Consider the following 26469-nt stretch of genomic DNA (forward strand, 5'->3'; position numbering starts at 1 on the left):
AAGATGCAGAGAAGGGTTACACTGAGAATGGACAGCCTGTCATCTTCTGAGAGCAGCTAAACAATGCTGGCAGGACAACAAAGGGGTACAGACTGGCTGCAAATTTAATGAATTCCTTGCCATAGCAGAAACCTGGAGACTTGGTGCCCTTGCTCCGCAGCACATTATCCTTTAGCTTTCTGGCCTTTTCCTAGAAGCCTTATGTTTGTTGTAAAGCATTGGCACAATATAAGCTGGTGGAATATGAAGGAAGTGTTTTATGGACATTTTGAACAAGAAACTTGCCACGCAAAGTAGCATGGCCATGCCACAGACCTTCCAAGTCCCTGAGCACTACAGCTCTTCTATGCAAAATCTTTCCTCCTGCTCTTCGCATCTGCTCCCATAAAGAACTCCACCCCATTAACATCACCCTCAGGTCTGCCAGCCATTGCCTTTGCTCTTGCCAGAGGAAACATCCCCTTTCTTGGAAACCCACTTTTACCCACCTTTTTTGGGGAACTCCCTGTCCTAAAACGCATTGACATTCCTCTAGTCTTTTCCCACCTTGTGGAATAAAGCCTACTTAAGTATGCCAGCCAAGAATCAGAGTCTGGGGCTCATTTCCTTTCTCGCACCTATAAAAATCAAGACAACTGCCCTTCTGGATACTTAAAATGCCCACGTGCTTATTACGTGCAGTTACTTACGGTAGTAGGAGGACTGAATCAGATGACACCAGTGGTCTTTTTGGTCCTGGTGAGCACTTCTTAACTCACTTCCAGTGAGACTGGAAGTTACAGAAAACCACAAGAATAATGATAAGTGAAGTTCAGGCAATGCCCATTGCAGCACAAGGTGGGGCAAGAAGCCCTGCTAATTTCCTGTTGATTGGCATAAATAAATCTGAAGCAGGTACCTGCACTCTTGGCAGATGGGTCTCTCATGCCTCTCATCCTGTCTTTTCCTCCATGGTATTTTTGTCCATGCTCTGGATCAGCATTATAAGCAGGAAAATGATGGTGATCCACTTGAAATCAATGAAAACAAAAAACATCCAGCAATTCGGTACACAATAAAAAGGTGATGTCCTCAATCCAGACTCTCAGTGGTGCTTAGCAAAACTGTGCTGTACAAATAATTTAAATGAGTCTTTAGCTCAGCAGAGGAGTCTTGCCTGCTCAGTCAGCTCTCGCTGGGTAAAGGCTAAAAGCACTGGCAGCAGCTTTTAGGTAGCTCAGAGAGTCCCTTCCCCCTGCACTGACCTTGGCACAGGCTTGAACTACACTCTACCAACTATACTCTACTGCAGGCATATTTAACCCTGATCCCTATTTAAATGTGGGCTCTTCTGGCAGCAGAGGTGAATCCAGAACACTTGGAACTGGATTCTAATCTCCATGGAGATACCAGTTTGGAAAACACAACAATGGTATCAGAAGTGAGGCCACTCTTTTGTCATTAACAGTCATCTCCTTTAACTAACAGAAAAGTTCAGGGAGCAGCTCTCCTCCCCTGCAGTTGCCTTTGCAGGGAGCACAGGGTCAGGTTACTCTTCAGAGCCTATTTTAGGAGCTACTTTGGAAGCAGCCTCACCAGCATTCACTTAGTATGACTCCAGCGCAAGGATGCCACTGAGGTTTCATAGCCTTGTTACAGAAATCAGGATGTTCTACTTGGTTTTCTCTAGCTGCAAGGGAGATTTAGAAAACAGATAAATGTATCTGCCGCAACATACTATGTAAGTGTACAGGTAAGTGGGTGAAAACTCAGTGTGAGATTCTCCCCACATCATCGGCATCTTTTGAAACCCTATGGTTCCTTCTTCCCTTAAAAGCATGGAAGGGCTAAGTCAGAATATCCACAAACACAGAAAAATAGTAGTTTTTTGTAACTGGCCAGTGTTTGTAGTGATCTAGCTGAGAAAAGGCTGCAAACGTGCACCTTCTCTTACAGAAGTATGACCAGAACTAAGTAACTTTCAGTTATGTTTCTCTCTCCTGGCACAGCTGATGCTTGCATCATTTCCCATGCTTTTGAGTTGGGCTTAGTATGAACTTGTGGAAGTGGAAGCTAAGTTCATACTAGCTGAACTTAGCATGACCATGTGGAAATGTCTGTTATCTCCAGCAAGCACAAATAAAGCCCAGCTGCCACTGCAACACAAGCAGTGAACCAGATGTTGCCCTTCAGTTATTCCTGTATCAATGTAGATTTTGTGTCACTACACCAACTTCTATTTAAATCCATACAGCTAGGAGCAGAATCCACCTCACTGCCTATTTTCACAAACATTTTCTTTTTTATTTTCTCCTGAGGATTCTCTTTTTTTTTTTTTTTTTTTTTTAATATTAGTAATTAGGAAGCTCAGTTTTTCAAAAGGCCTTTTCACTTTCCTGTAAATATAACTGAACCAGAGATGATTCTTGATGTGCAGCATATAGGAAGAGGGAGAAGCTAGTTACAGAATTAAATTACCTGGCACAAACAACCTCACTTTGCCAGGTTAGCTACCCCATGAGCTAGCGCAATTTGGGTAACACAGTATCTGGGATGGTCAGAAGTCTCTAAGCAAATCAACTCTAATGTACAAATGTAATAGTTTTTTCAAAACAATTCGACTTAAGTAAATAGCTCTGTTAAGGATTTGCCAATACAGTGCTTGGTAGGAGCTGACAGGAAGTACCCTTGTATCCCCACAGCAAACAAAGACAATCTTGATGGACTGCTGCTTGTACGTTTTCTTTAAACATAGAGTTAGAGCTGAATTGAGAAACCAGAGGACCCTTTATAAAGTGAACAGCTCCCTTTAGGTGACAGAAAGATTGATCTAAAGTCAACAGTAGAGTCCCCAACGTGCAGGTGGATACGTTTTTGTAACTCCTCTGACATTATAGCATCATGAACATGAAGAACAAACAGAGTAATTACTCCACAGCTACCATGCCACTGTTGTTGACAAGCAATCATGAACAGTGATTTACAATAGAGAACAATGATAGAGAAATTTGAGAGCAGAATCTGAAACATGGATACTGTAAGTGAAAAGGTCCACTTTATTGGAAAGAAGGATCCTGTGACCTTTCCAGAAGAGGCAAATAGCATGGGACGCAACAGTTGCAGTAGTTACATGCCCTGCATCTCTTACTAGTTTAGAGGTGGTCTTTGCAGAAGTCACATCAAGGACTTACAGAAGTATTTTCAGAAAGAAGAGGACTCGTAAGATTTTTACCTTTTCCAGATGGAACTTCTTTGCCTTTACTCTTTCCAGCATTTCCAGTTTTTCCTTCTAACTAAAGGCTGTTCTTCCAGAAAGGATTCATCCACTGCTGTGTCTGCTTGTGAAGAGACGGTGTTTCAGCATGTGTGGTAGGTAACTCAGCCTGCTTTCTGAACAGGTTTGCTTTTGTCTAAAATGCCTGAAAGGTGGGTGATTACTAAAACCTTCGTATCAACTTAAATATCACTTGTCACTAAAGCTTACCGGATATTTTTAGAGTGTTCTCTTAAAATTCATCAAAGAATTTTCCAGTGTTAAGAATCTTCCACCAAATGAATGCAACTGAATGCTGTAACGTGACACTGAGTGGAAACTTTTTGCTTTCTACGATCAAAAAAGGTGGCCTGCTTGCCATCTTCAAAACACATGCCTGGCTGTGTCTTTAATGAAAACACCAAACCGCTGCCACATAAGCAATGACATCTATCTTGATTTTTCAGGTCTTTCAGACCAGTAGGCAAACAGAGAAAGAAGACTGGGCTATGTGAAGGCAAAGAAAAAGGAGTGGCTTGAAAATATTAGACAAACAAAAAAAATTGTTGGAAAGGGTTGGGGTGTTTTTTTGACATTGCACAGATTTGGTTTGTTGTTTGTGTGGGCTTTTTTTTTTTATCAAATATTAACTGGTTTTTGACAATAACTTCTACATACGTCCAAAGTGTCAGAAAAAAAGAGAGTTTGAGCCAACACTGCAGTTCAGACACATCATGGGTCCAGATCAGTCTTCAATTGCTGGGATCTACAGGTCCTGTGGACAACTGTCAGATGACTCTGAAAGCATTTCAGAGCTTAGGAATAAGAAGATCAGGGCAAGCTGTGGCTATAAAACTGAGGAAGGGTGCCAGTATTGTTTTAAGCCAGTGTAGATGTGGTGTTATTGTGAGACACCACAAGGCAGAAATTCTGTGAGATTTATATTAGCTGCATCTGAGTCTGCAGCCAGTCACTGCTGGCAACTTTCCCTGGGATGTTCAGCCATCGTTACGCAGACCGCTTGCTTTTCCTCATCTACAATTACAGTTGTTAGGGAACTTTTAAGGAATACATTTTAAATCAAAGACAAAAGGCACTTTTCCCTTGGGATCCTGCTTGAACTCTTGCTACTTTACTCACTGAGCTCCTCAGAAGTTCAGTAGACAGACTTTGAGGAGTGCTTCTGTTGTCTTGGCCGACAGACAGCCTACGAAGCAGATTTGTTTTTTCCTAAGTCAGAAATATCAGGAGCCCTACAGATCCTGGCAGCCCTCTCAGGAAGGAGTGTCCAGGATTTTCAGATTCCTTGCCCCAATAGTCTAGAAATCAGAGAATTGCAGATGCTCCCTTCCATCTCCTGCCATCCCACTATATGAAAGGGAACAAGGAAGTCCCAGCTTCTGTGGCAAACCCAGGGGCTTTTGAAATTGGAAGTCTGCACTTCCCTAATCTTCCTCAGTCCTAATTTGTTGAAATTGGCAAGCCAACATTTTTCAGATTGCTGTTCTGTGGGGAGCTTCATAATTATCTTTCATTGCAGTTTGGAATGAAAACAGAATTGCTGATTTGCACAGTCATCTGCAATGTGAATTTACTGTTCCCTCTTTCTGCCCCTCGTTTGGGAAGTGTCAGAACTGTGTCTTTGGAAGGACAACTGGCAAATACAAGCCTGAAAAAGAGGTAATAATTGTCTGACGATATTACAGTGGCTAGTTCGAAGAGGAAAAGCCTCTGACAGATTAAAACATATGCATTTCCAAAAATATCTTTAACTTTTCCCATGAGAATAGAAGAGATTTAAAGGAAAAAGCAATATTAAAGCTATAATGGAAAGAAAAAAAAAAGTATGTGGAGATTTGCAAAAGCATATCTAGTATGATCACTGTTACAGCTCACTTCACCTCATCACTTCAGCACTTCTTTAAGCATCAGTTTGACTGAAATTTTGAAGATGCAATGTTTGGCTGTTGAGCTGATTAAACTGAGCAAACCCAGCTTTCCCTAAAGAACAGGAGGAGGAGAAAACAAACAAACCAACCAACCAACCAACCCATGCTTTTGACTATGAAATAATTTCTTAAACTCACATACCATAAACTGGAATTCAGAGAGCCTCTATTAGATTATTTTATCTACCAGCATCTTTAAGATGAAGGCAAAGGCAACAAAGAAACAGCCAAGATGATTTAAATGCTGGGCAAAAAACTAGAATGCAGATCTGACCATCCTGATGTTTGTGGTCTAAAACAATTCTATTCCCATGCATGTGGTTAAATTCTATACTAGGAACTTCAAATGACCTTTTTTTTGGTTTTTTTCATCAAAGCAAAAAAATTAAGGGTGAAAGATGCTCCACTTCAGCGTAAACACTCATCCGACTAGTACATTTTATAGTTATGCCTGCTGAAAAGGAACAGAAAATGCAATTGCCAATGTAAAAAAGAGAAATAATCCATGATTGGTACCCAGACCATGGACCTTTCTTCTCCCCTTAGTTGATAAAGGAATTCTGATTGTTATTAGTTCTTACTTTCAACTAAACAAGCTACTTCTTTTGGCAAAATTGTTTGTGTTTACCACACGTTTACCACGTTTCCTTGCAGGTTTCACCTGTGCAGGATGGTCAGATTCACATTTACTAATACTTGGGCTGATGGGTGTTTTCAGCTATGGTAAGAAAAGCTTTTTCAACTATGGGAAGAAAATATTCATGCTATTCTAGTGTTAAACAAAAACATAACCCACCCCAAACTTCTTCATATTTCTGATAGAATTTTTTTGCTATGCCTGGAGGCTCAGCTGCATCTAATTGTTTATCTTGCTACATGTTTTATCCCTGAACACAATATGGTCAATTGTCAATATCAAATCTGCCAATAATTTATTTTATAAAAAGCAGAACACCCAAACTTATTTATTAGAAACAATACCACATTTGTAGACTAATGAAGTATGTTTGATTAGTTTATCTGTTTGCCCTGTTCTTCAGCTGTCTTCAAGGAAATCTTAATGCTGTAAGTTTGCTCATTTGTAATTACTGCTGTTTTGCAGAAAAAATTACAGGTGGATTTGCAGCATCTTTGTTCAAAATTGGTTTTAGTTGTCTTCTATGAATGTAATCACTAAGAAACAAACAAAACCCCCTAAAACCAAGGGAGGCAAGCTCAATATGTAGTTAGAGTTTTGCTAAAAAATGGCCCCTGACTGTTTATAATACTGTAACAGTTGCACTTGTAGGTCACTTGCGATAACACTTGAAACATTTTGTGGTGTGCAAACAGGCATGGGTATGTGTTGGAGTGGGGAGGTGACAAATAACAAGAAGGAGCTCACCAGTGAAATTTTGAACTGAGAAAGGACATGACTCAGATTTTCAAGAATTCCAAACAACTGTAGAAATGTGTTCCTGCAGTGACCTACTAAGTGTTTGTCACAGTCTGTCAAACTCCCTAAGCAGGAAATAACTGGAATACATCGTAAATGCAGATAGCTACACAAATAATCAAGTTTTCATTGCTTGAATTACTCAATGAGTGTAAAGTTACACTAATGATTTCTTCAAATGAAAACGCCTTCAGGAAACAAGAGCAGTCTGGTCTGTGCCACTTGACACAGCTGGCTTCTAATACCAATGGTGAGAAGTCCATAAGGTTTTGAACACCATCTCCATAGCGCTAGAGGCTTTCAGTGTGCTTCTTATCAGGTGTCCCCACACACCCCTCCTCAGGAAAGGAGGAATTACAATGAACTGAAAGAAAAAAAACCCCAACCAGCAGAGTTTGTTCCTCTAACACGGCCTTGGTGCATTGGCTAGCCAGCACAGCTTCACAGCCCAGGTATTTCTGTTCAAACTTGGATCTCCCAGACCATCTACAGCAGATGACCAATCAGCACTGGCCAAAGTTTAAAGGAACTAACTGAGGCAAAACTGATGTTAAATCTGAAACTCAAGTTAATTATTAATGGGTATTAACTGGGTATTAATGGCTATTAATTAATTATTAATTAATGGGTATTAACATTCTCCCTCCATCTGTGGAGTGGAAGCTCTGAAGATTTTTACACAGTAAGTGGCCACCTTTAAAAAACAGTTACAGCTACCTGGAAAAGCCTCAAGCTTTTATCGATCTGTTTTACCCACTGGATCATGCTTAGCTCTCTGCAAAGCCACAAGACACAATCAACCACACACACATAAGGAACCACATGCATACACCCACTATTTCCTTTCCTCCTTTCATTATGGCCATTTGGGGGTTTAAATCAGACTCATGATTAAGGTAAAGCTGGTATGCCACAAATTTCTCAGCAGCTGAAGGTAAAGCCAACAGAGAAGTCTAGTAAAGCTATTCCAGGCCAGCATTTCCACAAATGAAGAGCTATAATCACTATGGCACCAGTCCGTTCCAATTTCTGTTGTCTGTATTTAATCCTATGTGAGCTGCAACCTACCTCTAATCTTGGCTATTCTCCATGTGGATAGCCTTTCAGTAGTCCTGTTCTCTTCCTCTCACCCAGCTCCCTCCTTTCTGTTCTGCTCTGAAGCACACCCATTCTCATACTTCAGTTTTTCTCCTCAGGCATCTTATTTTTCAGTATCCTCCCACCTCTTTTTTTTCCCCTTCCCTACAAAAAGAATAACATGTTATAAGAAGTGGACAGAAACTAGGGAAGATGTGCTTGATAAGTTCAGCTTTGGTGCTCCAGCTTCTACAGGGCAGTCAGTCCATGGGACCTGACTAGAGCCAGTCCAAATTAACCACCCTGAAAAACCATATAGTGTAGGCACTGGGCCTTTAGCACTGTTTAGCTCCACAAACCAGTTCCTGTTGTGCTGTGCTACTCACTAATATAGACATACCCATAGTCACCCTGAGGTAAGATAGATCCATATATGCACAACTATGCAAGTACTGCCTCCATAACTTCCTCTTAATGAGGACAACAAGGCTTCATTGCCAAGAAGTGTTTGGAGTTCTTCCAGTCTTTTATTAATTAATGCTTCAAGAACTGGCAATTCATTTAATTCCCTTTTATTTCAAAAGTGATTTTCATTGAAACAGTATTTGAAAATTGGCAACCAGCAAGGTCTGTACAGAGTCACTTCTGTGAGTCAGTGAGTAGAAAATATGGGTTGCTGTGCCCCTCTAAGCACTTCTTGCTAGAAGAAAAAAGAAGCGTATGACTGTAGCACACTCGTGTTTTTCTTACCAGATAAAATTTCCTGTTGATTTCATAAGCATCTCTTTCCACGGCTTTGTAGGCTTTGTTTTGAAACTGTGGGGACAAATGCCCTTTTCTGAGTTAACGTGCAAATAGAGGACAGCATGAAAATTAGGCTTCCAGTGCTCAAACATAATTATCACACGCAAGTTTGAGAAATATGGTTAAGTATCACACAAAAGAATACTCTAGAGCTATATCTTTCTTAGTTGGACTGGGGTGTGTTTGGGTTTGTCCTGTTCTGTTTATTTTTTAAATTATTATTTTGCTGTTATATTTCTCATTGTTGCTTACAAAGGTTCACTAGGGTTTGCAGTCATGAGAGGTTTCCACAAAGGCCCTTCCAGCTACAGATGCTATTCCTGTAGTATCCTGTAATACCACTCTGAACGTTTCGAGTCAGTGAAACATAAGTATCCATAAGTCATTTTATCCACACAATATTCCCAGAGATACGTTGCCATTATGAAATATTTCATTATAACCTTGCACAGTCTACAGTAGACATTAAGCAGGAAGATTCCCAGCTCCTTAAGGAGTGGCCCAAACACATCTCCTCTAACTAATATTTGAAGTCTTACAAAAACTACCAAACACAACATTGCTTCTGCAAAAACATGGAAAACTTACCTTTAAGCAGTAAGGTCTTCCCAAAACCTATGACTGAGAAGGAGATCTGTCTTTGCATGATTCACAATTGTTCCAATCTTTTATTGTTTTTTCTGGCATTCTTTCCATCTTGATCAGTGTAACTTTCCTCACAGCCTGAACGGGAAAGAATGAATTCTTTATGACAGATGATTAGTTCTTCACCTTCAGAATGCCAACAATAATCCTTATGCTCCACAGAAGAGGACAGCTGGCCAAGATTCGGGTCTACCCACTCACTTGACTCCAACTTGGGTGCACTGCTAAAGTAGCTACCTACATAGACTGACAATCTGAAATTGAATTAACACAGATAATAGACTGAATCAGCTTCAGCTGTTTATGACTTAGGAAAGAGCCCACAAAAGGTACGTGCACTGATTAAAATAAATTGATTCAAACTGTCTTAATCATCTTCCTTTCATTTTTTCAATCCTACATTATTTAAGAGGGACCCTGACATAAGATTTTTCCTGGAAAATGCAGATTAAACAATTCTCTTATCTACTCAGAAGACTTTTCTAATTAGAGTGCATGTGGTGATCGTCTCAAAAAGATCATGACAAGGTGGAATGAACAGAGACAGAAGGCAAAAAACCCTGTTATACTCAAAGGTTAACACTGCTTGGGAAAGCCTGCTTTTGGTTATTTTGGTGATCTCGTTAATTGGGGTTATGCACTTGCTGCACTACCTCAGCCAGACTGCGGGTGAAAATACTTAAGATGTTTCCTTCAGACCTAGGCACTTTCCAGTCTGTGCCAGTAAAAACTGAGTAATGGCAGAGCTAGAAGGACAACTAGGTGAGTTCAACATGTCTGGGTTAAAGAAGTTTCCTACTTGAAACCTCACAGTATTATAATAAACACACATGCAACAGAAATAAATGTATGGTTCTATACAGTTTCTCTATCATACCATATTGTTTCACATATTGCCATATATTATGCCATGATCATATATTTGCAGTACATACCAGCATACTCGGGTTAGTATACGCTACTGAGAAAACTGATCTGATAGGAGAGTAGAAAGAACAAAGTGAACAGAGGTGAGCTGGAGGAAAAAGACAGTGATAGGAAGAGATGCAGGAAAGGAATAAAAAGATGATCGAGGAAGAAAATGTGCATGAACTGAAGATATATTAGAAGAATTAAGACTGAATTAAGAGAAGGAAATAGCAAGATACTCCAGAATTCCTCTGATAATAATGCTTGCTCCCTGAATGGCTAGAAAAACAATAAACACAACACTCAAATGATTACTAGGGCCAGAACTCAGTCCAATTTACACAAGTAAGCAACTCACTTCACCTGTGAAAAATTCACCTGGGATATAGGCTGTTTTCTGCTGGCATTAGAAATAATATGGCTACCTGTTGCTTATTCTTCCCATTGCAGAGGACAGATCATGCCAAATAGGCTCAGCAGCCAGTAAGGTCCCTATGTCACTTCAGATTGCTTATGAGATCTAGCATCATGTATCAATAAATGCTCCAAGATTAGGCTATGCCTAGGAGTGTATGCATCCTCAGGCTTGGTCCTGAATTCTGCTTATCAAAAGGGAGAACTGAGCCCTATGTATCTGAAAAGTTGCAGACGCAGCCACAAACTGGTTGTGAAAGTCACATAGGCTCAGGAATAAAACAATCTCCTCTCTCCCTTACACAGGTCTTTTCTCTGACTTATACAAACACATAGGTACAAATAAACTGTGAAAAGTGACCAGGAGATCTTGCATTCTAGTCCCTGCTTTGCTGGGGGCTCTGATTTTACCTCAAGAAAGTTATGTCACTCTGACTTCAAGTTTCCCCATCCATAAAACTGCAGCCTTCTCTATCATGCTATCTATTTTTCTAATTACTATTCCTTTCTTTTTGTCCAGAAGGAACTAAAGCAAACCCCAACCCAGGGAGGATCTTAACTCAGGTTAAGATAGCCATCATGCCAGTGTAACTTGGGCTGGCTGCAGTAAAGTTTATAGACAAGACTATAGTTAAACAAAAGAAGCTTACCCCAAGTTCTACATGGAATTGCTCTACATGGTTCTTACCCCAAGTTTTACATGGAATTTTAGGTGAGTGCCAACAGAAATTCATCACATGCAACATTCTGGTGTATCTTATATCTTTTGGGCAACAATAATAGGATGATGTAGGCACACAAATTTCATTTCGGTAAGGAGAAATAGGTTAAGGTATATGAGTCTAATTAATCTTCTATAGTCTGATTTGGTTTAACCTGCACACTGGGGAATGAAAATAAAGTGTAGATACAGTCTTGATACTCCTTTTCTATATAAATAAGGCTCACATGCCTCCAAGTCCCAACCTTATGCTCAGAACTTCAGCGCTTTTGAGTACGTGGCCACCAGCACGACAGGTTGAAGACCTGCTATAAAGTCCACATCAGCCAACCGCCAGTTCCCTCTGCAAGGCCCAGTGGAGAGGAGAGGCCGACAGAGGTTCTGCATTTTACATTTAGGAATGCATGGCTTTTAGGCTACACTGAGGCCACCAGCAAGATTCTGGAATCAATTCACTCAAACCCCATTTTCAATATCACAAATGTTGCTGCTCACAGAGGATGAGCCATCAAGATTAAATTAAAAGGAAGATGGTTACATTCTGTAGTTCTTTATGGTTCTCAGCAACGTTCACTTTTATTCTTCCAGTGTCATGAGAGTGCCTGAATCATGGCTGCTCTTTGCAAGCCCTGCTTTGACACACCTGTAGCCCCTTAGGGAAACATGGGTGTTCCATTAAGGAAGCATTCATTCACACACAAGCTGCTCTAAGAAGTGTTTTACCCCCACACGCACAAAATGTGATCTCCCTATGGCTGTAAAGAAGATTCACTATCATTCCTTGAAAACACAGCAACAAGAGGATCTATTCATATTCTTAGGAAGAATCACTAGAAATATCATCTTTCCTTGGTGCTGAAAAGCAACTTAAAAGGACAATAATGCTACTGCATGTCACTAAATAACGTAATATCTGGTGTTTCTTCCTGAAGGCTAACTCATGCAATCCCATGACTAGAGATAACCTTCAACTCCCTTGTTAAAAGCAGTCTTTCATCAGCCTCGTCACAGATCCAAAGCTGAAAAAATCTGAACCCCTGGGCAAGATATCAAATAGAGAAGAACCCCAAGTTATTCTGTATTTTAAACAAACCTTGTGACTTTGAGTCATCTTTGAATAGATGGCTTGGGCAACATTGCATCCCCTAATCTTTCCTTGTGCTTTGCTGATAATCACAGTGTCAAATTAAAAATTTTACTGAACAGGCAATAAAATTTTAAGAGAATTGTATGGAAAAAATTGTACCTTCCAGCATGTTTGCATAGGACATGACAGAAGAAGTCCTCATTTCCAATTGCACACTGGAGAGTTACAGTGCCTGATCATAGAACCAACTAGGTTGGAAAAGACCTTTCCAACCATTACCCCAGGATTGCCAAGTCCACCACTAAACCATATCACTGAGGGCCTCAGCTCCAGGTGTTTGAACACTTCCACCACTTTCCTGGGCAGCCTGTTCCAGTACCTGATTACTCTCTCTGTGAGGAATTTTTTCCTAATATCCAGTCTAAATCTCAACCCCGGTAGAGCTTGAGGCCGTTACCTCTTGTCCTATCACTGTTATTTGGGAGAAGAGACCATCCTCCACCTCACTACAACCTCCTTTCAGGTAGTTGTAGAGATGTTTCATTTATTCAAGTGGCATTTACATCAAGTATCTTTCTTCCATCTCATTGCTCTTATTTTACTTTGCAGGGAACTACTGCATAAGGAACAGACTAACTACTACAATGGCTGGTCTGCTGCTCAAATAATGAAGATTGAGGACTAAAGACTGTATTTCTACATTCAGCTCTGCAAGATTTGACACATGGTGAGATTAGAAGCAGACAAACTATATCTCTTAGTTATGCCTACTATTAATATCTAGAGTATTGCATAGCTCATAAGACACTCAGATCCAAACCCCTGTAATATTGCACACTGCCTAAATGCAGAACAGGAAGACTGGCTGAGGGCCCAGAATGCTTACTACCTAATGATTCATGCAGTCATTTTTAGGTACTCAACTTGAAACACATTATGCTAGTTTTCAGAAGTCCCAAGAGGAAGTAGCTCTCAGCATTAAGAACCAGGACTGCAGCTCCTTAGCATCCTTCGAAATGAGGCTCAAGAAGCGAACAAATTCTATGTAAGACCTTGTGGCCAGCATTTCTGGTTGGCAATGTTTTTTTAAAGGATTATGGTCTGCCAATAGGGAACTAAGCTGTTTTAATAGGGCCCAGCACATAGCAAATCTCCCAGATATGGAAGCTTACAGCATGTTCTAAGAACACTGGTAATTGTAATGTGAAGCAGAACTCACCTGCATTCTCCAAAGGGTTCATTAATCATTGCTCAGTGTTTTACAGTTAGTATGATTTGACTGACATGCCTCAAGAACACTAATGAAAAAATCTGAATGACCAATTTCTTCTCAACTAAAGCGCCCCATGTACTATGCTTAGGATGTTATAATAAAACAACAGGATCCATGAACACAAAAAATTAAACAAAAAAAAAAAAAAGCACAAAGCAGCACTAGTCCCAAACTGCTGCTATTTAATTTCATGCCAGCACTAAGCAGTGCAACAATATGCTAGAAGTTGGGGTGAAGGCTTTTTACCAGCTCTGCACAACATAATGTATCAAGCAGAGAGTATCTGGTACAAATCAGTACAGAGTCACTTCTTAAGGGGAAGACAGGCGATTACCACAATTTCCCAAAGGAATATAAAGTGCATCAATAAACCTGAAGACCTGAAATCCTATTTAGTGGCTAATACAGTCCTCTTTTGTCACTGAAGTCAACTGGAACTTCTTTTCAGTTGAAAGACAAGTTTAACACACGAAAACCAGCTATGTAATCCCTCTGTTCCTTCAATAAGACTGTCCCCTTATTTGCAAGGGGGTGTTTGGGCTCCACTCTCCCTGTACCCTCCCATGCTGAGCCTGGAACCTACCGGAGGCTTTGAATTCGGTTATTGAATTTGTGTCCTTTCTTTCATTTAGGACTCCAAGCCTATCTGAGATTGTGTTTTATTGTTTCATTTTTCATATACACAGAAGAGAGGCCAGCATTTCTTGTTTAAATGCTAGGTATTTTGCTTCTGGTTTCAGTGAAGCTAATTATTCAATATGTTTAGTGGGTCTATTTTAGCCTTAGATATCCCATGTACTCATCTACTTATGCATTTCAATTGCTCGCATTACAGTGCCAGCATAACACTGTTTGCAGTACAGGCATGTGAATTGGCTGTCCTCTGCAGTTGATACTTCTTCACAGGTGCTCAGCAAACATGGCAATTGAGGAACTGGAGTTTACATGAGGGTCTAAATGCCTTGCCAAAGAGCCTTTGGAAGGTATGCTTTTTCAGCAAATGTACCTAACTTGCTTTCATATACTTTAAGTTATGCATCCAAGGTTTTGCAAACAGAGGTCACAAAGCAATATAACTGCTGTATGGAATTAGCTAAGTTGTCACTCAGTCACATACATTTTGACACTAACAAGGTGGAAGCCTTGATTTTTCTTCTCTCTGCCAGTGCTACTACTTTGTCAGTTCTCCTTAGCACTCTAATTAGTTACCCTGTGGTACTGGTTAAACAAAAGGTCAAGTTGATCTTCAACAGGAAAAAAAAAAGTCACTAGGTATACAGTTAACAAGAAAACGTATCTTACCATTTCCTTTGATGAAAGTAACCAGTGCTTTATAACTAAGAGAAGCTTATGTTTAGAAAGCAGTTGTGGAGTTTTTTAAGCAACATTAATATCGCCAGTGACGTTTCCCTAAATACATCTGGCTTCCTCTGAAAAATGTGCCAAGGATTTAACAAGCTTTGTGCCTCCACAGCTTTCTAGAATCTGTATCTTCATTTTTCACAGAAGAGAGGCAGAGTGTGCATTGCCCCTCCACGTACTTGGTCTGTCGCCTTCCCTCTACACCTTCAGTGTTCTTTCAAGCCTTTTCAGATGAGCAGAGCTGCAGAAAGAATCAAGATAAGCTAGATGATGTCTCCTGTTTAGATTTATCCCAAGTTGACTAACAAGTGGAAAATGCATCCTAATTGCTGTTTGTGGCTGCAATTGCCTATGTGATATAGAATGTGACTTCTAACATACCTGGTGCAAATGCAAGAGCATATATAGGTCTTTTAAGCACCCTAAAAAGTCAATCAGCTTTGCAAAGACTCACAGCCACAGGTGAATCCCAGCTGGCAGATATAAATACCCAACAGACCAAGGAAAGGCAAGACAGATAAGTGTGAAAGCAGCTCTGAGGTCAACACTTCCTCCTCTCCACCCTTTTCCTGCCACTGCAGAAAAGGACAACTGTCTGACTTGAAGGAGAAAAGTGTTTTCCAGCCACCCCATTCTTGACAGAAAATCAGAGAGCGGTTCTGTGATGTTTGTGCCTGAGTTTGGACACTTGAGGAGTGGGAGACACCAGCAAAGTACAGCACCATCCAGGAAGACTTTTAGGCATTGGTGTTAAACCAATGTTTTTTATTGCATGGCAATAAAATACTGTCACCAGCTCTATGTAACTACATAGCATCAATAGACCCAAACGAGGTAGGCACTTAAAATCCAGCAGCTGATGCTCAGACTCCTCTTATTTTAAAAGAATAGCCAATAAAGGAACATCTCTGTATCCTTGGTTTTCTGTAGGATGTGTATTTTGGGTAAGGTACAGCTGGAATTTCTAGCTGATCTTAAGGACAGTTCTTCAATAAAGCCTGAGGAAGATAATACAAATACAGTGACAAAATTCATATGTATTACTAAATAAATCATCTGTGTTTCTATCTCTTGCAGAAGCAACTGGAGTATTGCCTAGAAGGGATAAGAATGTCAGACACTTCTCTGCAGACCCTGGAAAAGCAGTCATGTGGGACAGAGAGCAGGAAAAGGGAGAAAGAAGGAAAATGTGTCAAGGCAACATGTCTGATGTAAGATGAAAATTTTCCAATATCAAATAAACAGTTTATGATTTGTCCTTTTCTCTAGAGGAGAGCTTATATGCATGAAAGTACCCCATTATAACAATTTTATCAGAAGTGGCTAAAGGTTCACTCTCTAAAGACAAACAGGACTTCCACCTTGACAAATAAACCAAGTGTGGAGTTGCATGTAATTCTCAGAAGAGGCTTGACATACATACAAGACCTTATAGTTCTCCAACTCTCTCTCATGGAACTCTCTGTGTAGCCAATGATGCATTTTACAAAAGTGTAAGTACCTTCTTATGGTAAATTCAACAAAAATGCCAATCTTTGAACTCTGCCCTTGGTTGTATATCAGAGGGAATCTGAAGCAACCCCACGGTGTTCTACAAGTTCCTTTCAACACACAGACAAAACCAAAGTCAGGCCTGTCTAGCTCGAGCTGGAAACAAGACAGATCAGCACTTCCTGCTCCATAAAAGAAAAGCTCAATAAACTGACAAGATAGTCACCTTCACTTACTTCCTTTTATTGTCATCAGGCACCAAACAGTGCATATTTTAGTACTGGGAACTAGTTGGAAGGAATTACTATAAGACACTTATGAGAAGTTGCCCTTTTAATTTCTTTTTTCAAAGTAATTGTCCATACTGACATGCCATGTTGCTCCTGCAGAAGCATAGAGCAGGGGCACTGCTTTTACTCTGAACCTTCTGCTTTCTGTTTCTGGCAAGTATCCTAGATTTTGTAATTTCATATTCCTGCCAAAAGCACTGGAAACATTTGAGATGATACTCATATGATTAAGGACAAACTGTGGATTACATTCTTGGCACTTGACTACACTGGAAGCCTGCATTTTTCTTGCTGTTCCTGAATATTTGTGAGCTAACCAAACAAGACCACAGCAGAATTAAGAACAACTTCTCAAACCATCCCAGGATCTAATGCAATCCTGCTCTTAGTCTAGGGAACGTGTTTAGGTCAATCAGATGCATTTATGCCCATTAACCTTGCATATTAACAAAGTGAGAACAGGTTGTGGTGTGGCTGAGGACATGACTTCTACATTTTTTCTGCACACTAGAAAAGTGTGCTCAGCCATGAATCCTGCTCCTGTTTTACACATGTAGGAGGTCAGTAACATAAGGACAGCAACAGTGAATCAGACCAAATCTATAAAAAGCCAGACTCCCTCCTCTGACGGTGGCCAATAATGGGTACTTTGGGAAGGAGTACAAAAAACAGGGCAAGACTGACTCTTCCTCTAATACACCCTAGTGAGATCTTGTGATTTGCTGTTCAGGGACAGCCAGAGCCAGAGGCTGGTTTGCATCTGTGCATTTAAAAGCCTTTTTGTGATTTTCTTCAGTTCCTTTTGAGGTCATTTATACTCCTGTTCCCCATAACACCAGTGTCCACCAGTCCTATAGTTTATTTATACTGTGCTGGGTGAAAAAACAAACCAAATTGCTTTTGCTTGATTTAAGCCTGCTGCCTGGTAATTTCGATAGGCATCCTGACTTGTCCTGTGATAGAATAATCCCCTCCCTAACCACCTGTGGACTATATGTTGAATACCAGGTCATAGGCAGTAGGACCATTATCATCACTATGTGTTCCATGACCCTCTGGTGAGGCAGAGGCTGGATTTAGGAGTACAGAAGGAAACAGAGACAAAACAAAATTAAAAGATAAGTTTTATCTTTTGCTTCACTATACCCACAGATTACAGGGAAAACTTTTAGGTGAAGGGGAAAAATACACTGAATCTCAACAGTTTCTGAACTTACCAAATAATAACCAAAGCCTTCAGAGATCCAGTAGGTCTCCCTTGCAGAATAAGCACAGGGGTTTGCTCTTTAAACAAAGAAACTGCTCAAGTTAATAAATGACAGCTGTTAGAATTCACCTCCCAGGACTTCCAGGAAGGGCTGGAAAACATGCTAGCTCAGACATTTTTCAAAATCCAAAGACCTCAGCACTGCAAAAGTCAAATAAATATATAAAACTGCTTGAATGCAAGCTGTAGCTTGCTATCTGAGTTCACGGAGAACTTGTCAAAAAACTATACAAGAAAATGTACAGCAAAACTTAAAGCATATAAAACTGCTGAACAGTTTAAGTAAGTTGTCTTTTACAAAACTGCAACTGAAATAACTCAGCTACAGATAGCACATCCAAAACATCGACTTCAAATTAGCCAGAAATCAGTTTTAAAATTGTAAGAATTTAGGAACCTTGCCTATTTCCTACATTGTAAGATTATTATTCCAAAACAGGCATATGTTCTCTGAAATGCTCATGCTTTCAAGAAGCCCCCCAGAATCATCCAGTATATAATATTGCTGTAATCCTGTGACAAAACTGCCCTGAAAATGTAACAGGAATGAGTCAATATGTTTTTAGAGCAGTATCTTCCACAATTCCACAGACTAACAGAGTATTAACAAATATATATGTTTGTGAATTGTCTAGAGAAAAGCTACAGCAGTATTAAAAATAACTTGGTTTTCTGTTATACTGGAGGGTTCAAACTATGCTCCACAAGTTTACAGGACTTGATGCACAGTTCTAGGATAGGTTAATATTGTAGGTCCAATATCCCTTCCTTTACTTCTTATAGCTAAATACAAAATGAGAACAAAATGGATCACAGCAATAGAGAACAGTCACACTGATATCAGGGAGAGGCAACAGAACAACTATTCATCTAGTGCATCATGTCTGTATCCTCCACTTACCCCAGTCAATAGATGTAGCGCCTTATCTGTTTGAGATAGAGACTGCAAAAACTCTGCTGGATTAAAGCCCCGGTTTTAAATGCATTTTGATACTGTGCAGCTCAACTTTATTACCTACGAGACAGCCTATCTCAAAAATCAACAAAGGTAGTAGGGCCTGATGTCTCATGGTTTTCACATGGCCCCTTGTTTTAAAAATAAAAGCCACCCTCTTACTTCTTCCTTTGATAGGTGAAAACAAGAGAACTTCACCAAGGCCGCCTAAGAAATTTAGAGGGAGAAATTCTGTTTCTCCAGGAAGCAGGCACAGTGCTGTTGTGACTGGTCAGTATCTCACATTAATGGAGAATGAGGCAGTCCAGAAGAAAGAAGTTTGAGACTTGTGGGAGAAGAAAAGTTGCAGGAGTTTTCTGCAACCAAGAGTAGAAAATAGCTCTCTTGTGGAAAGTAAACTCAGGATAACAACCCTAAAGACTTGTGTTTCCACAAGAAACAAGGCCCTTGGGGAAAATCAGCGATGAGCATGTGATAGTCTAGCCAGGGACTTTCAAGGCAGTTTTGAAGAATGAGGGAAGGAAGGCACTGGGACAGGGCTCTGGGTTTTATTACACCTAAAAAGAATGAAATTGAAGAAGTACCCAGAAGGGGAAGATAATGCAGTGCTGAGATCCAATATTGTCTGGGACACTCTGTTTCATTTAGAAGCTGAAAAGACAATGAAATCCCACAGAACTCATGATAAGGCATGCTCTGGCAAGAAGGCAGAGTTATATAAATAGACAAAAAAAGTCTGATGCTGAGGTGGTGCAGCTGCCCTACAACCTGCTACACCTTATCAGCATTTCTGAGATCTCTGGTAAGGAGTCATAGAGAGTAAGTTCTTGGCAGACACTAGCATCGGTAAGAAATTGATTCTGGGCTTTCAATACGCTGTCCTGCTCCTCCAATCCATTTCAGTCCTTGCAAGCCACACCATATCCAACCGGGCTCCCCCAGAGTAGTTCAGTGCACCTGGGAAAACTAACTTTAAAAAACATTAGTGTTTTCTAAACTGTCACAAACTGCCCCCAGATGCTTCTGCTCTGCCCTTCTGTCCGCTCTTGCCCAAAGGACCCCATCTTTCTGAGAGTGGCTCCAACTTCTCCACTCCAGCCCAGTCCCCAGAGTCCCTGCTCATAGACTGGCCACCACAGTGCCCAGCCTCATCTCTGGTGTATTTCTGCTTTGGTGGCATTGCCCCATCTGCAGAGCTAGACCCATTTGAGAGCAAAGATTCAGAAACTCCGACAGCAAAGGAAGTGAAAGTTGTGATTCAACAGATGGTGATTCCTCTTAGGCAAGACTAAAACCAGAGTGCTGCCAAGACATTTACTGACTGGTCTTTAAGGTACTCTTTTTCAAACGAGTCTTGAGAACAGGCAGTAACATTTGTTTCTTTGCTTTATTTCTCAGAGTTTTGAGAGAAGAAAAAATTGCTCAAGACAGTGGGTTAATTTAGAAATCCACTAACCTGCTGATGAACATCTTCAGTGTTTCACTTGAGAAACACGTGCATTTCATGGGTAAGCAATGTGTTCCTGACACATAGTTGGCATGTGCTGACAGTGGTCACCATACAAGGAGTTAGTGAGCTAGAATTCTCCATCCTGGAGAAGAGACATCCTCAGGAGTCCTGATGGCATGGATAGGAACAACCCTTCACTGTCTCTTCAGATATTCAAGAACTAGGAGCCACCAATGAACCTAAGAGAAGCTGGGTTCCAGACAAGCCCTACAAACCACAATGCTACTTGCAAGAGGATTTTCTAGCTGCAGAAAATTCTCAAGGGAGACTGAACGAGCAAGAACGAGATCTACTGATAGTCACTAACCAGACCACACCAAGTTCAGGAAATCCTGAAAGTGAAAGCACATAATCTGGGAGAGCATCCAGCAGAAGTATCATGCCTGCGTCTGCTTTTGGATTTAGCCTGCTTTTAGTCAGCCAGCTCAGCTTGCACTTGGTACAACACTACCAATCTGTTCTTGTGCACATTACAAGGGCTGAACCCGTCCCCCCAGCGCCATTCCTGCCCTCAGGGATGTGGCAAGTCCCACCAACCCACTCCTAACCATGCTTCTTCTGCAGTAGAAGCACTTGTACAAAAAACAGATCCCCTTGCTGAGTTTCTCGCCATCCTCTCAGATTCTGAGAGGATCTCCCACCTGCTCTCCCACCATCTCTTCCTGCAGCTGCACCTCTGCAGCTTTTTCTCTTGGCAGCCCCATGACCACCCAGTAAGGTCTACAGGGCAGGCACGGAGAATCATGGGCTGAGGGATTTCTAGACTGTTGAAGAGCCTGGATGAGGCTTGCTTCTCCACACACTGACCAAGCTCCTCAGTGACAGCGGCTCCTTCTCCTGGAAGAGACCCATGATTAACATTCCTCATGACCTGAGCAGGGGGGAGGCCACAGCCTGAGCAGACCCATCAGTGTTAGTCACCATGGTGCCACTGCAGCCACCCCACCGTCCCCACGGAGCACATTTGCTTCCTTACCTACTGGCCTGGGTAGCTGTGAGGAAGGCAGGGCTTTCCTGAGCTTAGATCAGCTGCTTCCAAGAAAGCACCCTTTCACATGCTGAGCTCCTGGCAATCCATTAGAGGTGAGCTTGGGGCCACCACTGCAGATGGGTAGCATGCAGACGCTTGGCCTGAACCAGTCTGATAATTTGTACATATGTTACTTTAAAGGCACAGCCGTCACTGGCACTCAGGATCACGCATGTGGGATGCTGGCTGCATCAAAAAGAGCTTTCAGTTCCTTGAGAACTGTGTTTAGAAAACAAAAGAAATATTGATGGATAATTTAAACTCTAACCAGGCTTCTATGCTGAGGCAACAGACCTCATTCTACCCTACCCTGTTCTGCATTTCATACCCACCCTGCAGGAGAAGAATGACTATATTAGGTTTAAACCAATGGAGAAAATCAGGTCTGATAATTACATCTGGTCATTGAATAACAGCCATTGCAAAACCTGTAGTTACAACTTCTACGAACTAACAGCATGAGGAAAGAATCTCTCTTAATGCAATAAGCAGGGCTTATCATTAGTTTTCTGGAGGCAATGCAGGAAAAGCAATTCATCATCTTCCTTTCCATAGAACTCCTGCCTGACCTTATCCCTGCAGTACAGTGTAAGGGTAAGAGTAAGATGGTGTATTAAGCCTACGGTTCTGTAGTTATACAGGAGCATTTCAAAGACTATAAATCTCTGAAGCCCTGTAGCAGTACCCAGACAGTAGAGCAGTTTCAACCACATTGTATGTCTGTTACTCTGAAATAGCTGCAGACAAAAGTCCTCTAAGACTTGTGAACTAACTCAGCTGGTCCTTTAGCTTCACCATAAACAACATACCGATTATTCCAGGGAAGAGAGAAGGGTGTGCATTTTGGCTTCTGGATGAACTTTCACAACAGAAAATATTACATTTAGTCTGTATAAACAGCTACAGTGGCTGCAAAGAAAAAAAATATTATGACACTAGGGCAGGGGAGTCATGTGTTTCACCTGGATCTTCTTACAGTAAAAGAAATAGGGAATGCACTTCATCAGATCACTTTTGCTTGTTCTTTCTTTTCCTTGGAAGCCTGGGAGAGATGACATGCTTTGAGTTTTTAGCCCTGATGAAGCAATAGCTATGGTTTTGGAAAATTCCTGATGTTTTATGAATATAGTGTTATGTAATAGTAAATCTGAAGGCAGAGCTGAAGGAAGGGCATAGAGGAAGTGGGAAAACAACAGACGGACCTCTCATCACAAGGAAGATGGTAATATCTGTCCTGGAATACCAGTGTATTTCCAGAGGAGGTTGCATGCAGCACATCTTGGGGCCTAATTGTTAGTCTGAACCTCTCTAGGAGACTCATTCTCCTTGGGTAATGCTACATTTCACTCCCTCTTTGATTTCATTAACTTTTTAAAGGTCATGAAGCATTAGAGGAAGAAAGGCTTTCCTAAGGCATATCATAACTTCTTTTACCTTCCAAGAGCTAGCCTGAAGCAATTTCAGCACAGCAGCTTCTTTTTCTGTAGTTACCCTTTTCCTCCTCCACATATCCATGAGAATCAATCCTGTATTAAAAAAACAAAAGAAAAAGAGGGAGATTCCTATGAACTTACCACCCAGAAAAATTACTGAAATGACAGATATAGAAAGAAAGGTTTTCATCTTTTTCTTACAACCTTCACATCATCTAATGTTTCAGCTCAGCCCCCAAAGATTTTACTTCTCTCTTGGACACAAACTGAAATAGTAACCTAATTCAACTTATACTGTAATGCAAAACCTTTGAGCTGACCTCTGTTAAACAAGAGTACTTGTCCAACTTTGCAAGCCCTCAGCATCACTTTGAAGTCACAGTCAAGGCTTTGTGTGATAAACTGGGTGAGATTTGCTCTTTTAACTTTAGAAATAAATAGAAATGCCAACTTGATGGGGAATTTTTCTGTTCTCAATGAATCTTTTTCTTCCAATTTTCTGATAAGCAACTACATTAATTCAGTGCTCAAAACAAATGCCTCAGCCTCAGTGAAAGCATTGTACCTGTCTCAATCTGGATCAGACCTGATCATTCTTCACTGCCTTAGAATATGCAGTGCCTCTTGTTCTTTTCTTAATACCCTGTTTGTTAATAAGTTCTCAGAAAAAAGAAAACCAAGGTAGATAGCACCTAAATACAAGCACCCGAGAAGCTTCTGAGCTCTTTCCAAAGTACAGGTAAAACCACAAGAAGTTAGCAATATTCTTTTCTTCATTGGATGTCACCTTCTATAAAACTGCAGATAGGAGCCCAGTTCTTCAGATCTTCTGGAAATCAGTGTAGCCCTACAACCTTCTCTAGAATCACACTCATTTGCATCAGTAGAGGTTTTGGCTACAAAGCAAATCTAACTAGCTTCACTCTTATTGAAAAGAAAACACACCACAAGACCCACCACAAGTGTCATTTTTGGTGCCCTGCCTGCTAATTGCACCCTCACACTGCTGCAAAGAGAATATATATGGCATTTGGCTGAAGTTTCAACCTTAAACTACTGTTAAAGAGGAGACCCTTGCAAGGAGTTAACATGAGAGAATTCAGCACAGAAACAGTAGGAGGGGTTTACACTCTGACACTCCTCACCTCCACCAGAGTGCAGCCTAACCACATTTCAGTGTCCAGCCAGATAAAGCCTGGTCTGTGAAGCAGTCCTGCTCCTAAGATTCAGCAGCAAGAGCAAGGCACTGACCTGACAACGAGGTTGCATCAAAATAAATTCTCACGAGATACAAGAAAAAATTCTTTCCAGTGGGCAGAAGCCCAGGCACAACAGGGGTGGAGGTTTTTCAACACAGCTGCACAAGGAAGGCCCCGGGCGAGCTCATCCAGCCTGGGAAGAGCCTGGGGTTGGACTAGAGACCTCCAGAGGTCCCGTGCAGCTGAATTACCAGCTGTTATCAAAGTTTGCACTCAATCTGCTACAGAAAAAAAAATCATTAAATGCTCATCAGCATGAATTCATTTTACATGCCCTTTGGCCTCCTCAGCATTTATTTATTTTTTCCATTATAGTAGCATCTAAGAAGCCCACTCACAGAGCAGAGCTTTACTACAGTAAGTAGCATAGAAGTGCACAATGTACACTGGTTATCATGAAAATGTTTAGGTACATCCGGTGGTGCAATTAAAAAAGAAACTGAGCTACCACAGCCAGGCCTGGATAAAGAACTGTTAGAAGAGCTGCTTAGTACAGCCAAATTAAGCAGACTTACCACAGCCTCTAAGATAGTAGTGCCCTTCTCCATCAACCAAAGATCTCTCCGGCAAATAACATACTCCTTCCCTCACTCCAGCATCTAGTGGATCCGGTCTCCTGGCTCATCAGGACTCCCGTCCTCCACATGATGGCAGAAGAGAGCCCAGCTCAGAGGCCTCCTTCCCTCCCTACTTGCAGAGGTTCAGCAGCTGCACAGCATCCTCTGCTGTCAAAGAGCAGAATCAGATCAGAAATGAAGAAATGAACCAAGCCTTCGAGTGAACGTTTATAAAGACACCACACACACACACACACACACACACACACACACACAAATTACCCTGCAGTGAAGCCCTGATAAATATTAGGGACAAATCTCTTCACCTTCCACAGAGCCACCCTTGAAACTGATCTTCTCTTGGGTACCACAGCTGCAAAACAGTCCTGAAATACCAGAAGCTCATTGTTTCCAAGGAACAGTACCATACCAGAGTACAAACCTCGCAGGGCTGGGCTTTTGAGGTAGCTGTTATTTTTTCTCAGCCTAACCATCATATGGCTCCTCAATCAATTACAGCTTTAATAAGTGTCATTACTTATTAGAAAATAATATATGTTTATTAAAAAAATCCAACAACAACCAACCAACCAATTAGTAAACCAGCTGTTTGATTGGAAAGAAAACTCTATGTTCAGCACAGTACCATCATCAACGGCTGCACAGTCACTTACATGCTTGCTTGAGGAAAACTGTTGTTTTATTTGCTTGCTAAAGTCTTCTGTTATGGTGCCAGTTGATCTGTTGTACTGTCCCACTGTTGATACAGCCGATGTTGAGGCAGCTGAGAAAATAGAAAATCATTTTAATGGAGCTGGTGCCAACATCAGCACCACAAAAAAATCAAATTCTGAACTGTAAGTTGGCGCTATGCAGTACCTTTCAACATCTGGCTCTACATATCCTTTCTCCTATTACTCTGAACTCTTATTTTATTAGGAAAGAAAACGCTCTTCAATTTTAGAAAGAACAATGGCAGCATAAGCATGCGCCCTCTCAAACGCATGGGAAACAGTCCCACTGCACTAAACCGGTGGTCCCATAAATTAGTCAGGTTCTAAAAACACGTTACTACGAGCATAAAACCAGCAACGCCGTGCCCAGGCGTTGAGCGACTCCTCAAGAGAATACCTCTTTACTCAGACATACAGCCAGGCACACAAAAACGTGTTTATACACCGCGCGGCACGGCCCGCCGCCGCCCCGCCCCGCTCCGCCCGGCCCGGCCCCCGCGACCCGCCCGCCCGCAGGCAGCGCGGCGCTGGTGCCCGTCATGGCGGCGGCCGTACGGGTGCTTCGCGGGGCTGCCGCGGGTCTCACTGCCGCGGCAGGGCGCCGGGCGCTGGGCTCCGCGCCGCCGGGGGTGGCGGTAGGCCGGGGGGGTCGGGGGAGCCGACGGGCCCCGCTGGCGGCGGCGGGGGCGCTGGGCGGGCTGGGGCTATGGCTGTGGCGGCGGCAGGCCGCGATGGCGGCGTCCGAGGAGGACGAGGAGGAGAAGGAGCTGCGGCAGCGGTTCATGGCGCCGCCGGTGAGCGGGCTGCGGGAGCTGCGGCGGCGGCGGCGGGAGCTGCGGAGCCGAATGGAGCTGCTCATCATGGAGACGCAAGCGGAGGTGTGCCGTGCTCTGGCTGCGCTGGACCCCGGCGCCGCCTTCGCCGTCGACACCTGGGAGAGGAAGGAAGGTACGGAGGGACCGCGGGGGTCAGCCTGGGCCCGGGCACCTCGGGCTCGGGCACCCCGGGGGGCGGCGGCCCCGGCGCAGGGTGACG

General features: G+C 41.9%; 1 protein-coding gene and 1 long non-coding RNA gene across 4 annotated transcripts in view; one reads left to right on the forward strand and one right to left on the reverse strand.

The window, feature by feature from the left end:
• On the reverse strand, positions 1-25979 carry LOC115602036. 3 transcript variants are annotated; one of them, XR_003989573.1, is made up of 8 exons: positions 25375-25979; positions 24659-24865; positions 22886-22977; positions 9086-9220; positions 8444-8509; positions 3212-3314; positions 899-1009; positions 1-769 (listed from the first exon to the last, which is right to left on the reverse strand). It is a non-coding gene; the product is annotated as an uncharacterized LOC115602036 (long non-coding RNA). The 3 variants fall into 3 exon arrangements; XR_004389868.1 differs by lacking the exons at positions 1-769; positions 899-1009; positions 3212-3314 and having other exon boundaries at positions 8250-8509; positions 25375-25484; positions 25580-25900; XR_003989571.1 differs by lacking the exons at positions 1-769; positions 899-1009; positions 3212-3314 and having other exon boundaries at positions 8250-8509.
• Positions 25895-26469, forward strand: part of CPOX (coproporphyrinogen oxidase) — a 9594-nt gene continuing 9019 nt past the window's right edge. The window contains exon 1 of the mRNA XM_030472645.1: positions 25895-26382. Within this exon, the coding sequence (XP_030328505.1) occupies positions 25974-26382 (409 nt within the window). The 5' untranslated portion in view covers positions 25895-25973. The remainder of the gene's footprint in view (positions 26383-26469) is intronic.

This window comes from Strigops habroptila, chromosome 2 (assembly GCF_004027225.2).
Source record: "Strigops habroptila isolate Jane chromosome 2, bStrHab1.2.pri, whole genome shotgun sequence".
NCBI lineage: Eukaryota > Metazoa > Chordata > Aves > Psittaciformes > Psittacidae > Strigops > Strigops habroptila.